This window comes from Garra rufa, chromosome 13 (assembly GCF_049309525.1).
Source record: "Garra rufa chromosome 13, GarRuf1.0, whole genome shotgun sequence".
Lineage (NCBI taxonomy): Eukaryota > Metazoa > Chordata > Actinopteri > Cypriniformes > Cyprinidae > Garra > Garra rufa.
Window position 1 is genome coordinate 7,071,037 of NC_133373.1, and position 16,617 is coordinate 7,087,653.

The 16,617-nt window shown below is 38.7% G+C and overlaps 1 protein-coding gene across 1 annotated transcript in view; it reads left to right on the forward strand.

Annotated features, from left to right (window-relative positions):
* Positions 1-16,617, forward strand: part of kcnh5a (potassium voltage-gated channel, subfamily H (eag-related), member 5a) — a 98,437-nt gene that overhangs the window by 54,575 nt on the left and 27,245 nt on the right. Inside the window, 2 exon segments of the mRNA XM_073816640.1 lie at positions 4,836-4,928; positions 9,899-10,328. Of these exon segments, the coding sequence (XP_073672741.1) occupies positions 4,836-4,928; positions 9,899-10,328 (523 nt within the window).

The window sequence follows — 16,617 nt, forward strand, 5'->3', positions numbered from 1 at the left end:
CCAACTAATATAGAGTGCTGAGAAGGAAGTGATCATCCGAAAAACTTTAAATGGGCACAGGCGTCCTAATGGCTGTAGGTTAAATTGGGCGACTGTGGACATTCAGAATAAAATATGATTCTGCTTTGAGCTTCTTTACATTATTAATCTCCATATGCATGGTATGATATATTTATCCAATAAAATAACTCTTCGGGTTCCTACTGGTGCTGTAAGTTCAGGGTTGCCCAGGCAACAGGCATCCTCTCCTATTGTGGTGATGTTGTTGGAATGCATTAGTCTCTGCATCACTGGAACGCAATGAAGTCCCAAAACTGCAGTGTGCCCAGATCTTAATAAAGTGTTCCTATAGCATCTGGGACCATGCAGCATTGCTGTATGTGCTGTACAGGCTGAGTTCAGCTAAGGTCATGATACAGATACTTGGTCTGTGGTTGAAAATGGAGGGAAGTAATCTTTGTTTGTGCGGCTGCTTTATTTCCTTAAGCTTAGTCATATTTAACTAATAATCAAACACAACCTATATACACTGCCACTTAAAAGTTTGGGATCAGTACAATTTTTAATGCTTTTTTTTTTTTTTAAAGTTCTGTTTATTTGATCAAAACTACAGAAAAAAGTAATATTATGAAATATTGTAATTAAAATGTTTCACAGTTTTTTATTTGTGTATATATACATTAAAATATAATTTATTTCTGTGATGCAAAGCTGAATTTTCATCAGTCATTACAGTCTTGAGTGTCACATGATCCTTCAGAAATCATTTTAATATACTGATTTATTACTTTTATTATCAATGTTGGAAACAGTTGTACTGCTTCATATTTTTTGGGAACCTGTGATACTTTTTTCAGGATTCTTTGATGAATAAAAAATTAAAAAGAACAGCAAAAAACAGCATTTATTCAAAGTAGAAATCTTTTCTAACAATATAAGTCTTTACCATCACTTTTTTTTAAATCAATTTAATACATCCTTGCTGAATAAAAGTATTCATTTCTTTCAAAGAGAGAAAGAAATAAAAAAATGACTGACCCCAAACTGTGAACGAGGTGTTTATTGTTAAAAAAAAGTTATATTTTAAATGAATGCTGTTTTTATGTTTTATTTAATCAAAGAATCCTGAAAAAAGTTCAGAGGTTCCAAAAAACCCTAAAATTTAAGCAGCACAACTGTTTCAAACACTGATAATAAATGAGCATATTAGAATGATTTCTAAAGGATCACGTGACACTGAATATAAGATTAATCTCACAATTTTGAGAAGAAAAGTCCAAATTGTGAGATATAATTGTGAGAAAAAAAAATCTGAATTGTGGGGGGAAAAAATTGCAGTTAACCTTTTTTCCCATGGCAGAAACAAGTTTCAGAGCTTATGTTATTCTTACATCTCTAAATTGTGTAAAGTAAAGTCTTTACTATCTACAGTCTATTAAAAAGGTAATTAAAAAAGAAGTAAAATAATTGTAGTCATACATCAGAAACTAATCAGTCACGTAACATTTATTAGAGAACACATTAATATAGAGCCTGATATCAAGCCTTTTTTTATTAATCACAAAATTTATATCTAACTTATCATTTCACTTATCACTTAACTTAGCATCAGAAAACTACATCTTTGTCTAAGACAGCCTTAGATAAAGTATTAATAGAAAAGGAATCAGATAGAGATTAAAAGAATAGAGAACAGTGTTTTAAAGAAGGAATGGTACATTTGAGTGATCAAACTCAAAAGCATTCAGAGATGTAGAAATGGAATAATTTGAGTAAAACATCTCAGTTTTCCCCATGCATTTATGCATGTGTTTTTCTGAATGTGTATAGATGTCAATGTGCATGTTTATATTGTGCGTACTGTATATATTTATCAGCAGAGAGTGTTTTTATGAAAGCTGATGGCCTCTGACACAGTTGCTGTTGAAATGTCATACTCAGCTGGCCCCCAGTGACTTCTGTTGGTCTCCCAAACTTGACACAAACCACAACCTCAACAGCACACTTGTTGAGTTGGCAGGTGTTAATGCTAGTGTGCAGTTTGTTGGACCCTACTGAGCACTGAAAACTAAAGGGATTTTTGAAAATGGCAGCACTAAATATGACAATCAGCATTCCAGTTTGTTTATTTATGATTTTATTGGCTGTTCTGGTCTCTTGACTTGTGTTATGTAATACCTGCTCTTTTTGGCATGTATTAATGGGATTTAAATGAATATTCTGATTTCATTTAGTCCCACTCATGTCATTCTAAACTCTTTTTCAAAAGGAAATTATTAAGAAGCTTTTTACCAAACAGTTTCCCAATTACACAGTGAACAGGACAGCTCCAATTGCTTATATTCCTATTATATGCCAGTATATACATAAATAATAATTGTTCTTTTGTATGGAAGTTTTGTTACCCAGTGCCTGCCTTGTACCACCTGTACAAGGAGGTTCTGGCCTGCACTGCAAAAAAACTTTTCTTAATTAGTAATTTTTCTTAATTCCTTGTAAAAATAAATAAATTAAATTGAAAAAAAAAATTATTTGAGAAGCAAAATTGCATAAGATATTAAGACGAAGAACTAACCTTGCATAACCTTTCCAATGTGATTTGTGGTTAAATAGCATTAAATTGTTGTTGTTGTTTTTAGAAAATGACCGATCGTTTCACTAGAAACTACAATTTGGACCTTTAACCAGTTGACTCCCATTGGAGTCCACTATGTGGAGACAAATCCTGGAATGATTTCCTTAAAAAACCTTAATTTTAATTTTTGTTCCTCACTAAAAGCTATTGCATGATCTTGTTTTCTACATTCTTTTTGGAAGCTTGACGTTCTCTATTTACTTGGTCATTATATAGTTTTGTTTGGAAAAGAGCAATATGACTGTTCTGATGTATAAGTACACAGACGAAGAACTAACCAAGCGTGACTTTTCCAATGTGATTTGTGGTTAAATAGTATATAAGTTGTTGTTGTTTTTTTTTTTTAGAAAATGAGCAATCATTTCACTAGAGAAGACCTTTATTACTCAGCTGGGATCATGTAGAGTCCTTTAAAGCTGCATTGAAACTGCAATTTGGACCTTGAACCAGTTGACTCCCATTGAAGTCCACTATATGGAGACAAATCCTGGAATGATTTCCTCAAAAACCTTAATTTAAATTTTTGTTACTCACTAAAAGCTATTGCATGATCTTGTTTTCTAAATTCTTTTTGGAAGCTTGACGTTCTCTATTTACTTGGTCATTATATAGTTTTGTTTGGAAAAGAGCAATATGACTATTCTGATGTATAAGTACACAGACGAAGAACTAACCATGCGTGACTTTTCCAATGTGATTTGTGGTTAAATAGTATATAAATTGTTTTTTTTTTTTAGAAAATGAGCAATCATTTCACTAGAGAAGACCTTTATTACTCGGCTGGGATCATGTAGAGTCCTTTTGAAGCTGCATTGAAACTGCAATTTGGACCTTTAACCAGTTGACTCCCATTGAAGTCCACTATATGGAGACAAATCCTGGAATGTTTTCCTCAAAAACCTTAATTAAAATTTTTGTTCCTCACTAAAAGCTATTGTATGATCTTGTTTTTTAATTCTTTTTGGAAGCTTGACGGCCTCTATTTACTTGGACAATATATAGTTTTTGTATGGAAAAGAGCAATATGACTATTCTGATGTATAAGTACACAGACAGAGAACTAACCAATGCGTGTCCTTTCCAACATGATTTGTGGTTAAATAGCATATAAATTGTTGTTTTTTTAGAAAATGACCAATCATTTCACTAGACAAGACCTTTATTACTCAGCTGGGATCATGTAGAGTCCTTTAAAGCTGCATTGAAACTGCAATTTGAACCTTGAACCAGTTGACTCCCATTGAAGTCCACTATATGGAGACAAATCCTGGAATAATTTCCTCAAAAACCTTAATTTAAATTTTTGTTCCTCACTAAAAGCTATTGCATGATCTTGTTTTTTTAATTCTTTTTGGAAGCTTGACAACCTCTGTTTACTTGGGCATTATAACAATTTTGTATGGAAAAAAACAATATGACTATTCTGATGTATAAGTACACAGACAAACAACTAACCATGCGTGACTTTTCCAACCTGATTTGTGGTTAAATAGCATATAAATTGTTGTTTTTTTAGAAAATGACCAATCATTTCACTAGACAAGACCTTTATTACTCAGCTGGGATCATGTAGAGTCCTTTAAAGCTGCATTGAAACTGCAATTTGAACCTTGAACCAGTTGACTCCCATTAAAGTCCATTATATGGAGACAAATCCTGGAATGTTTTCCTCAAAAACCTTAATTTTAATTTTTGTTCTTCACTAAAAGCTATTGCATGATCTTTTTTTTAAATTCTTTTTGGAAGCTTGACGGACTCTATTTACCTGGACATAATATCGCTTTGGTTTGGAAAAGAGCAATATGTCTATTCTGATGTATATCTTTTGTTTTTCACAAAGTGAAGAAAGTCATATCAGTTTGAAACAAGTGAGTGATGGCAGAATTCTCAAGTGAACTATTCCTTTAGTCATTTCACACAAGAATTTTTCTGGAAGTGCATATTAGGACATGCCAGTTGTTGTTACGCTGGTTATATAAAGCTTTTGTTTTTTATAGCATCGTGATATGACGTTCTTCCCGCATGCATCTGCTGTTCCGTTCATACTAATTACTTTGACACGTCCGTTGTGCTGCTGTTCAGATCTAATATCTGTAAATGGGTCTCTTGAATCCTAAAGTCCATCTCTGAGCTTATTATATGCATGCGCGAGCGCAGTTTGGCATGAAGTGAAACGTCTGCCTCTGTCTTTCTGACTTAGGATCCCATTGCAGACTCTTCTGCAGTGGGCCACTTGCCAGCTGCGGCCCACTCTCCACGCAACATCACACGAGCGGAGGACTCTATGTTGCCTGTAAGTTCGCTCTCCGTTTCTTGTGTTGTTAATGGCTGTTCTGTCCCATTTTCTCATTTGTACAGCAGTTCAGTAACCTCTCTCCTATTCAATGTTGAGCAGAGATGCACTAATGGCTCTCTAATTTATGCTAATGTTGCTCTGAATGCTGCACCCCTTAGTGTGTTTGTTTATCTAAAGTGATTTTAGATGCGAGTCAATTCAAATTAGACGGCACAAGCTTCATTCCCCATGCCCTGACACACACAACCACACGCAGCATGTTTCACCAATAGGCATTAATGTTTCTCTCTTCCATTATCCCATGATACAACTGTGGGGTTCAACATTTATGAGCACTCATAACCTTCTAATGTTCACACTCGATAGCTACTCATCAGTTTGGCCTCAAAGACAAAGACAAAAAAACTTTACGGTTTACTAAATGCTACATAAGCACAGTTGCAAATTATATATAGGCCCTCAAAATGATAAATTACTTGGAAAAGTATCCATTAGGAGCTGCTCCGCCTGGGGAGTTGACTGTGTTGGCAAAATTAGCATCAGTTTTTCTCTTTTTTTTTTGCTAGCGTAATAAAAGCCTTAGGTTTTCATGCAATATTGCAGAATGAACACATCTATTTTTATCTTCCTTCCTCCAGTGTCAGTGTCTAGGGAAAATTGCTCCTTTCAGGAACATAAAGCATGTTTGAGAAATTAGCCTTTTGATTATGTGACGGCTGGAACAAAAAAGCAGAAATCCTCGGTGGAGGAAATGCTAATTAAACCTGTGAGGTACGCATCATGGCCACTATTTATAAACAGTTCTGGGCTGACAGTCCAAAACTGTTGAGGATGCAACAATTAGGTATACTTACTTCTCACCCCCTCATTTTCGCTCTGCCAGCTTAAAAAGTGACTTTCATCAAGTGTCTGCAGAGAACGTGTCGTTCCGTTTTGTCCTCCGGATAATCTACAAGCTGTCCTCCAACATGCAAAACGTTCAGCTGTAAAACATACAGGTTGAATCACAGAAATTGCATTACAGAGGTTTTTTGTCTTAAATACAAAAAGAAATAAGAAAATCACCTTTAAAGTTGTCAAGTCAAGTCAAGTCACCTTTATTTGTATAGCGCTTTTAACAATACAGATTGTGTCAAAGCAACTGCACAGTATTTAAACAGCAAAATAGTGTGTAAGTAACGCATTATTGTAAATAATCAATTTTCATTTAAAGGCAGTTCATCAATGAATTCAGTGATATCATCGTCCAGTTCAGTTCAAATAGTATACGATATCGCTGGAAAGTGTCCCCAACTAAGCAAGCCAGAGGCGACAGCGGCAAGGAACCAAAACTTCACAGGTGACAGAAATGGAGAAAGAAACCTTGGGAGAAACCAGGCTCAGTCGGGGGACCAGTTCTCCTCTGGCCAGACGAAACCAGCAGTTTGTTTAGACAATATAATACAGAATTTTAATAAAAGCTATGGATTATAGTAAATGATGAGCATTAACATTAAAATTTCAACATGAATATCAAAATTAATATTATAAAAAATCAATACATTGTAATATTGCGATGCCTAAAATGTAATTAGAGTAATTAGAAAATGTATTGGAGTAAATGATAAACATTTAAATTTCAAAATAAATATCAAAATGAATATTAAAAAAAAAAAATCTATACATTGTAATATTCTGATGTGTAAAATGTAAAAAGTTATTTTCATTTGTCACGATTTCTTTAAAAATACATAAATGTATTTTGATACATACAGTGTCTAAATGTATTTTTTATTGTTTTATTTTTAATTTATTTAGACAATATAATACAGAATTGTAATAAAGGCTATGTATTATAGTAAATGATGAACATTAAAATTTTAATTGTAAAAGGTAAAAGGTTTTTGTAAAGTAAATTTACCTGTAGCATTTAAGACTATTCTAATTTTTTAGCATTTTAATTCTAATTTATGTAGACAATATAACACAGAATTGCAATATAATCTGTGTATTAATGCTAAACATTATTATATAAATTTCAAAATTAATATCAAAATGAATATTTAAAAAAGCATCCATACAGCATAATATTCTGATGCCTAAATTCACTTGGACCGTTTAAGACTGTTTCAGTTTTTTTTAGTGTTTTAGTTTTTAATTTATTTAGGCAATTTATTATGGAATAATTATGTTAGCCGTTTGTCATTTACTTTGTAAATGAGCAAAATTGTACATGCTCATGCCCCCTGTGTATTTATTAAATATTTATATGTAATATTTACTAATATTTATTTAATCTTTACTAATGCTTATTAGTATAAGTAATTATCAATTGATATTAGAGCTTGTTAATTTATCAATTGTTATTGAATATTTAATTGTTCCTCTGTTTTTACATTTAAAATAGTTTTTGCATGAAAATAAGTATCAGCCTGTATTGTTTAGAATTTTAATATTAATGCGTTCCCAAATTTTCAACAACGCTGGACCCATTTATTCTCATTTATTCATTTATTTTCAATGGGAGTGACAGCAGCCAATGCTAAGTAAATGAGCAGTTGGGTCATGTGATCTGATTTCTGATTCATTTGGATATTACATTTGTGTAGAATGCATTTTAGCTAGCAAAACCTCTGTAGCTGTGAGCTTAAGTGAACCTTTAGATTACAGTTTAACACCATATTAAATCTACTTTACAGATCTTCCCCCACAATGCTTGCAGAAAACATCTGCAATCTGCATATTCTATGTAGGCCTACCAATGAGTTACTGCTGTATTTGTGTACGTTAAGAAGACTCTTACAAATATATGTTAATCAGAGTGGGCTTTTTTCTTTAAATACCTATAATCTACATTGGCCTGAAGTTGACAAGCAATGCTTAAGCTTTTGTTTAAAGGGATAGAGTGCAAGCGTGGGCATAGCTGAGTGAAAGCATCCTCTTTATTTTGCTTTCAGAGCCAAAACGACTATATTTATTCCACCCTTTAATGATAGAGACTCAACAACATACATCCAAACTATTAGCTGTTATCGTTCATAAGCTTAAAAGAAATTGCCTGATCAGTAAAACAACTTTGTTCACTCATGAGATCTAAGATTCTCTTTGGATGGAGTGGTAGGATCAGTCGAGGTACCCCAGCTATCCATCCTCTCCTCCTTCTCTGACATGAAAGGTTTCAGATCAAAGTGGCTATAGGCTGAAAGAGCAGGTCTCTGGAGCTATATGACACCCATCAACCTGGAATTATTCATGTTCAAGTGAACATGGAAGATCTCACCTTGAAATTCACTCCTGGCTTTTTAAAAGTCATGAACTATGTTAACTAAGCCTTACAAGTGCAGCTTGACATAAATATGTCTTTAAGTTTCTAAGCCTTTTCTTAACCTTGATTGTTTTTTTCATTCCATCTTGGTTTATGTTACACACAGAGTAGCATGTAACCAACATTTTTTGTCTGTATTTCTTTAAAAATACACAAATGTAGTTTGATACATACAATTACTTGAACATAACTCTAATGTGACCCTGGATTACAAAACCAGTCATAAGATCCATTTTTTGGGGGTAATTTTATTTTTTTTGTTAGGGTAGGACAATGTTTTTCAGAGATTTAATCTGAGTGTGCAATAAAATCTAAATATTGAGAAAATCACATTTAAGGTTGTCCAAATGAAGTTTATCTATGGTATAAAACATACAAAATATCTTTATGGAACATGATCTTTACTTAATATCCTAATGATTTTTGGCATAAAAGAAAAATGTATCATTTTGAGTTTTTGACACATACAGTGTATTTTTGGCTATTGCTGCAAATATACCAGTATTACTTAAGGGTTACATATAAAGAATATGAATACTTTCTAAATTAAAATAAATTGCAATAAATTCTATGAATACGGTAATACAACTGTCCTGCTGTCATAATGAAAAAAATCTCATTAAAAAGAATAAATTAGTTATTTTTAATACCTGTTAAAATTGTTATTTCCAATAAATAACAGTGAAAAAGTTTTGTTAAAGTATTGTAAAATGTTTTTTTTTTTTATTATGGTAAGATCAAATGGTAAGATAAAATGTTGTTCCTTGTAATTATTTGTTGGAAGGATTTTTTTCCGGCTGATAAACAACAACAACAATAATAATAATAATAATAATAAATTTAATTACCCTGTAGCAGATCTATACAGGTGGAGCTGGGGAAGGTGAAGGGTTTCTGAAGCACACTGCAACTACTACAGCAAGCACTAGACAAATATTTGAATGCTCATTGGCTGCTGATACGAAAATAAACCAATCAGCTGTGCCATGTAAATGATGATGCAAATATATCAGATTGAATTATAACATTAGAATCATCCTGCGCCATCTAGAGTTTTGTGACAGAACATTGTATTTATCTTTAGTTAGCTTTAATGTTAATTTTTAGTTATGGTTCTTGGTGTGAATGAGCCTCATATTTTTTTCCCCATATGTCTACAATATGATTTGTGATGGAGGTCAGCTAGTGTTAATTAAATAGTTTTAGCCCCAAAAAATTAAAATTACCCCATGATTTACTCACCCTCAAGCCATCCTAGAAGTGTATGACTTTCTTCTTTCAGATGAAAACAATCAGAGTTATATTAAAAAATGTCCTGTCTCTTCCAAACTTTATAATGGCAGTGAATGACTGTTGAGATTTTGAAGTGTAATAAAGGCCTTTATTAACCTCCCGGAGTCATGTGGAGCACTTTTTATAATGAATAGATGCACTTTATTGTACCTCAAAATCTCAACGCCCTTTCACTGGCATCATAAAGCTTGGAAGAGCCAGGAGATTTTTTAATATAACTCTGATTGTATTCATCTGAAAGAAGAAAGTCATATACACCTTGGATGGCTTGAGAGTGAGTAAATCATGGGGTAATTTTCATTTTTGGGTGAACTATCCCTTTAACATGCTGTTAACATTTCTAATGATGCATTCTCTTTATCTTCACCAGGGTCTCAGCAGCCTGTTCAGCTCACTGAAGGTGGTGCGTTTACTCCGTCTGGGTCGAGTGGCACGCAAACTGGACCACTATCTGGAATACGGTGCTGCTGTATTAGTTTTACTGGTGTGTGTCTTTGGCCTGGTGGCACATTGGTTGGCCTGCATCTGGTACAGCATTGGTGATTACGAGGTCATTGATGAGGCCACCAGGAGCATCAGGACGGAAAGCTGGCTTTATCAGTTAGCTATCAGCATTGGCATGCCATACCGCTACAATGCCAGTGGCTCTGGCCAGTGGGAAGGCGGTCCCAGTAAGCATACGCTCTATGTATCATCTCTCTATTTCACCATGACAAGTCTCACCACCATTGGCTTTGGGAACATTGCACCTACTACAGATGGAGAAAAGATCTTCTCAGTGGCCATGATGATGGTGGGCTGTAAGTATCACTAAGTGGTTTTCTTGCTTTATGGATGCTTAACTAGACAGATTGAGTCTCAAATGGTTGGTTAATGCTTTGAGATTAGGAATGCTTGTTGTATTGGTGCCATATCTGTTATTGGCTAATATTAGAGTTTATTTTGGTAATGCTCAGTAATGTATATTTGAAGGACTAGTTCACCCAAAAATAAAGGCCATCCAAGATGTAGAAGAATTTATTTGGATAAATTTAGCATTACATCACTTGCTCATCAATGGATCCTCTGCAGTGAATGGGTGCCGTCAGAATGAGCGTCCAAACAACTGATAAAAGCATCACAATAAGTACACAAGTAATCCACACCACTCCAGTCCATCAATTAATGTTCAATCAACTCAAGTCTATCATATCCATAATATTGTTTTTGGGTGAACTATTCCTATTTCCTTAATTGTACATACTAATTTTATCCATATTTTATCCTATTTCCATACGTACAGTCGTGGCCAAAAGTTTTGAGAATGACACAAATATTAGTTTTCACAAAGTTTGCTGCTAAACTGCTTTTAGATCTTTGTTTCAGTTGTTTCTGTGGTGTACTGAAATATAATTACAGGCACTTCATGCATTTCAAAGGCTTTTATTGACAATTACATGACATGCGACATGCAAAGAGTCAGTATTTGCAGTGTTGGCCCTTCTTTTTCAGGACCTCTGCAATTCGACTGGGCATGCTCTCAATCAACTTCTGGGCCAAATCCTGACTGATAACAACCTATTCTTTCATAATCACTTCTTGGAGTTAGTCACAATTAGTGGGTTTTTGTTTGTCTGCTGTGAGTGAACCAAAAACAACTGATAACAGCTCTCAGTGATATGTGTCGGGTCCCCGCTATGATAATAGCAACACTCAGGAATGTTTACAGAACAAGCGGTAACCCAGTGTGCCTGTAGTTTTCCTTATTTATGTTTTAATATGTGATAGAAAGTCTAAGGCTTTCTCAAGTCGTACGGTTGACCTATCTAATCTAAGGCCTATTCTGCATCAAACTAAGATTGCTCTAGAGACAAAAAGTAATGCCCTCAAGCTAGCATTTTTAAACATTCGCTCACTAAAAAATAAATCACTTCTGATCAATGATTTTATAACCACAAACAACGTCTTGGTTACGTATGTAACCCTCGTTCCCTGAAGGAGGGAACGGAGACGTCACGTCGGAGACCGACGAATTGGGATATCGCTTTAGAGATACCGATCCTCTTTGTGTGTAAACTAAACGAGCCAATGCACATTGGCATGCATGATTGCATCCAGCTGTCGCTGATCACAGCGTGAGCATAAATACACAGCAGGTGCAATGCATAGACAGGATTTCGCTGAGGAGCCGAGCTTGGGTCCGGCCGCACAGCGGTGGTACAGCAGCTGAGGCGACAAGACGTGACGTCTCCGTTCCCTCCTTCAGGGAACGAGGGTTACATACGTAACCAAGACGTTCCCTCTCAGTCGGTCTCTTCGACGTCACGTCGGAGACCGACGAATTGGGATCCCTAGCAAAGCGCCGCAACTGCTGCCCCCCTCCAGTGTCCTGAGCAAGCCTCCTGGCCTCCAATTTTTGCTTAGGCCAAGGGCGGATCAGAAAAGACCAGTCACTGTATAACATAGCACTACCTACTTCAGTGAAGCTGGAGCACTGGGAACGTGCGGAGCTCCCACCCATCCCGCAGGAGGTTCGGAGCAATACACATATGGCTCATACTAGGACATATGGAAGAATGGAGGTGATTGAACCCTTGTGAAGATGGTAGAAGGTTACCGGGAAAACACGGCCTCTGTGGGTACCGTGGAAGACATATGGGATTCACTTAAGTCTCTCATGTATCCTGAGCCTTCTATCGGTTCTAAAGATTCATCGAGAGAGGCCTGGCGCCTAGACGCTCCGCTACGTCTGGAGCCGAGGAAGGAGGAACTCGACAGGGTCTACATGGACACTCTGGAGAAGATAGCAAGCCGACCTGAGCCAGTGCCTCTCAGTGTTTCTACCCGTCTGAGGTGAGAACACAGGAGGAGACTGGCTCTACACGAAGGCTATAAAACCTAGCGAACGTGTTGGGGGTCGCCCAGCCCGCAGCTCTACAAATGTCAGATAGCGAGGCGCCACGAGCCAGCGCCCAGGAGGATGCAACACTTCTAGTAGAGTGAGCTCGCAACCTGAGCGGGCAGGGTATGCCCTGAGCTTGATAAGCCAAGGCGATGGCATCCACTATCAAGTGTGCCATCCTCTGCTTGGAGACGGCCTTCCCCTTCTGCCGTCCTCCGTGACAAATAAAGAGCTGGTCTACGTAGCATCTTAATGCTCGGACGGGACAAAGCAAAGCTAGGGCTGGGTCTGCCTCCTCCGGGGGCAGCGCTTGCAGGCTCACCACTTGATCCCTGAAGGGGGTAGTGGGAACCTTGGGCACGTAGCCAGGCCGGGGCCTCAGGGTTACCTGGGAATCTGCCGGCCCGAACTGAAGGCACGAATCGTCGACCGAAAACGCCTGCAGGTCCCCTACCCTCTTGATGGAGGCCAATGCAAGCAGGAGCAGAGTCTTCATAGAGAGATACTTCAGCTCGACTGACTGTCAAAGGCTCAAAGGGGACCCGCTGTAGTGCTGTGAGCACCAGAGACAGGTCCCAAGAGGGTACAGAGGGGGGCTTAGGAGGATTTAACCTCCTCGCTCCCCTGAGAAACCTGACGACCAGATCGTGACTACCCACCGACCTTCTTTCAATGGGGACATGATTTGCAGAGATAGCGGCTACATAGACCTTAAGGGTGGAGGGCGACAGCCTACGCTCCAACCCTTGCTGAAAAAAGGTGAGCACGACTCCGATCGGGCATCTTCGGGGATCCTCATTTCTTGAGAAAGCCCACTCAATGAACAGGTTCCACTTCAAGGCGTAAGCATGTCTCGTGGATGCATCTCTCGCCGAAGTGATGGTGTCTACCACTCCTTGGGGTAGATCACTCAGAACCTCCGCGTCCCGTCCAGGGACCAGACATGTAGTTTCCAGAGGTCTGGACGCGGGTGCCACAGGGTGCCCCGTCTCTGAGTCAGTAGATCCTTCCTCAGAGGAATCCGCCAGGGAGGGGCTGTCGCGAGGAGCATTAGTTCTGGGAACCAGGTCCGAGTAGGCCAGTAAGGCGCCACTAACAGGACCTGCTTCTCGTCCTCCCTGACCTTGCACAGTGTCTGTGCGAGAAGGCTCACTGGGGGAAACGCATATTTGCGTAGGCCCCGCGACCAGCTGCATGCCAGGGAGTCCGTGCCGAGTGTACCCTCGGTCAGGGAGTAAAAGAGCTGGCAGTGGGACGTCTCTGAGGAAGCAAACAGGTCTACCTGAGCTTCCCCGAAACGTCTCCAAATCAGCTGGACCGACTGGGGAAGGAGTCTCCACTCTCCGGGAAGCGCAGCTCATGAGAGCTCATCGGCTGCACGGTTGAGCAAACCCGGAATATGAATGGCACGAAGCGACCTCAGATGTTTCTGACTCCAGAGGAAGAGAGAACGGGCGAGCTGCTACATGCGACGAGAGCGTAGACCACCTTGTCGGTTGATGTACGCAACGGTCGCAGTGTTGTCCGTACGGACCAGCACGTGTTTGCCTCGAAGGCGCCCTTTGAGACGGTTCAAGGCAAGACGTACTGCCAGTAGCTCTAGGCAGTTGATGTGCCAGTGTAGCTGGGGGCTCGTCCAAACCCCCGACACTGCCTGCCCGTTGTACGTGGCCCCCCAACCGGTGGTGGAGGCATCCGTGTGTACCACAGCATGCCTGGAGACCTGTTCTAAGGGGACTCCTGCCCGAAGAAAAGCTAGGTCTGACCACGGGGTGAAGGTTAGGCGACAGGCCGAGGTTACAGACCACATCATAGCACAGAGACAGCGCTCATAAAGATAATTAATGATATTCGCCTAAATTCTGATTCTGGCAAAATATCAGTGCTGGTACTAATAGATCTCAGTGCTGCATTCGACACAGTCGATCACAACATTCTTCTAGATAGACTGGAAAACTGGGTCGGGCTTTCTGGGATGGTTCTCAAATGGTTCAGCTCATACTTAGAAGGGAGAGGCTATTATGTTAGTATAGGAGAGCATAAGTCTAAGTGGACGTCCATGACATGCGGACTCCCACAAGGCTCAATTCTGGCGCCGCTCTTGTTCAGCCTGTATATGCTCCCACTAAGTCAAATAATGAGAAAGAACCAAATTGCATATCACAGCTATGCAGATGATACCCAGATTTACCTAGCCTTATCGCCAAATGACTACAGCCCCATTGACTCTCTCTGCCAATGCACTAATGAAATTAACCGTTGGATGTGCCAAAACTTTCTTCAGTTAAACAAGGAGAAAACAGAAGTCATTGCATTTGGAAACAAAGATGAAGTTCATAAGGTAAATGCGTACCTTGACGCTAGGGTTCAAAAAACAAAAAATCAAGTCAAGAATCTTGGTGTGATTCTGGAGTCAGACCTCAGTTTCAGTAGCCATGTCAAAGCAGTAACTTAATCAGCATACTATCATCTCAAAAACATTGCAATAATTAAATGTTTTGTTTCCCGTCAAGACTTGGAGAAACTTGTTCATGCCTTTATCACCAGCAGGGTGGACTATTGTAATGGTCTCCTCACTGGCCTTCCCAAGAAGACCATTAGACAGCTGCAGCTCATACAGAACGCTGCTGCCAGGATTCTGACTAGAGCCAGAAAATCAGAGCATAGTCCTCAGGTCCTTACACTGGCTTCCAGTTATGTTTAGGATAGATTTTAAAGTACTTTTACTTGTTTATAAAGCACTCAATGGCCTAGGACCTACATACATTGCAGATATGCCCACTGAATATAAACCTAACAGACAACTCAGATCACTAGGATCGAGTCAGTAATATCAAGGGTTCACACAAAACAAGGGGAATCCGCTTTTAGCCATTATGCCGCCCACAGTTGGAATCAGCTTCCAAAAGAGATCAGATGTGCTAATACATTAGCCACATTTAAATGCAGACTCAAAACTCATCTGTTCAGTTGTGCATTTATTGAATGATCACTGTGCTACGTCCGAACAGATTGCATTATTTTATGTATAATAATTTTTACTGTTAATTAATTTTAAATCAATTTTTAAATCATCTTAAATGTTCTTAAATTCTGTTTTTATTGTTGTGATTATTATTTTTTAATTTTTTATGATTTTTATGATATTATGATTTTAATTCTTTTTATGTACAGCACTTTGAATTACCATTGTGTATGAAATGTGCTATATAAATAAACTTGCCTTGCCTTGCCCACCCGCCTCTTGAGGATTGACCACAAGTTCTCAATGGGATTAAGATCTGGGGTGTTTCTGGTTCATTGTCCCAAAATTTCAACGTTTTGGTCCCCGAGCCACTTAGTTATCACTTTTGCCTTATGGCTCCATTGTGCTGGAAAATGCATTGTTCTTCACCAAACTGTTGTTGGATTGTTGGAAGAAGTCGCTGTTGGAGGGTGTTTTGGTACCATTCTTTATTCATGGCTGTGCTTTTGGGCAAAATTGTGAGTGAGCCCACTCCCTTGGATGAGAAGCAACCCCACACATGAATGGTCTCAGGATGCTTTACTGTTGGCATGACACAGGACTGATGGTAGCGCTCACCTTTTCTTCTCCGGACAAGCCTTTTTCCAGATGCCCCAAACAATCGGAAAAAGGCTTCATCAGAGAATATGACTTTGCCCCAGTCCTCAGCAGTCCATTCGCCATACTTTTTGCAGAAGATCAATCTGTCCCTGAAGTTTTTTTTGGAGAGAAGTGGCTTCTTTGCTGCCCTTCTTGACACCAGGCCATTTTCCAAACGTCTTCGCCTCACTGTGTGTGCAGATGCGCTCACACCTGCCTGCTGCCATTCCTGAGCAAGCTCTGCACTGGTGGCACTCTGATCCCGCAGCTGAATCCTCTTTAGGAGACCATCCTGGCGCTTGCTGGAGTTTCTTGGACGCCCTGAAGCCTTCTTAACAAGAACTGAACCTCTTTCCTTGAAGTTCTTGATGATCCTATAAATTGTTGATTTAGGTGCAATCTTAGTAGCCACAATATCCTTGCCTGTGAAGCCATTTTTATGCAACGCAATGATGGCTGCACGCGTTTCTTTGCAGGTCACCATGGTTAACAATGGAAGAACAATGATTTCAAGCATCACCCTCCTTTTAACATGTCAAGTCTGCCATTCTAACCCAATCAGCCTGACATAATGATCTCCAGCCTTGTGCTCGTCAACATTCTC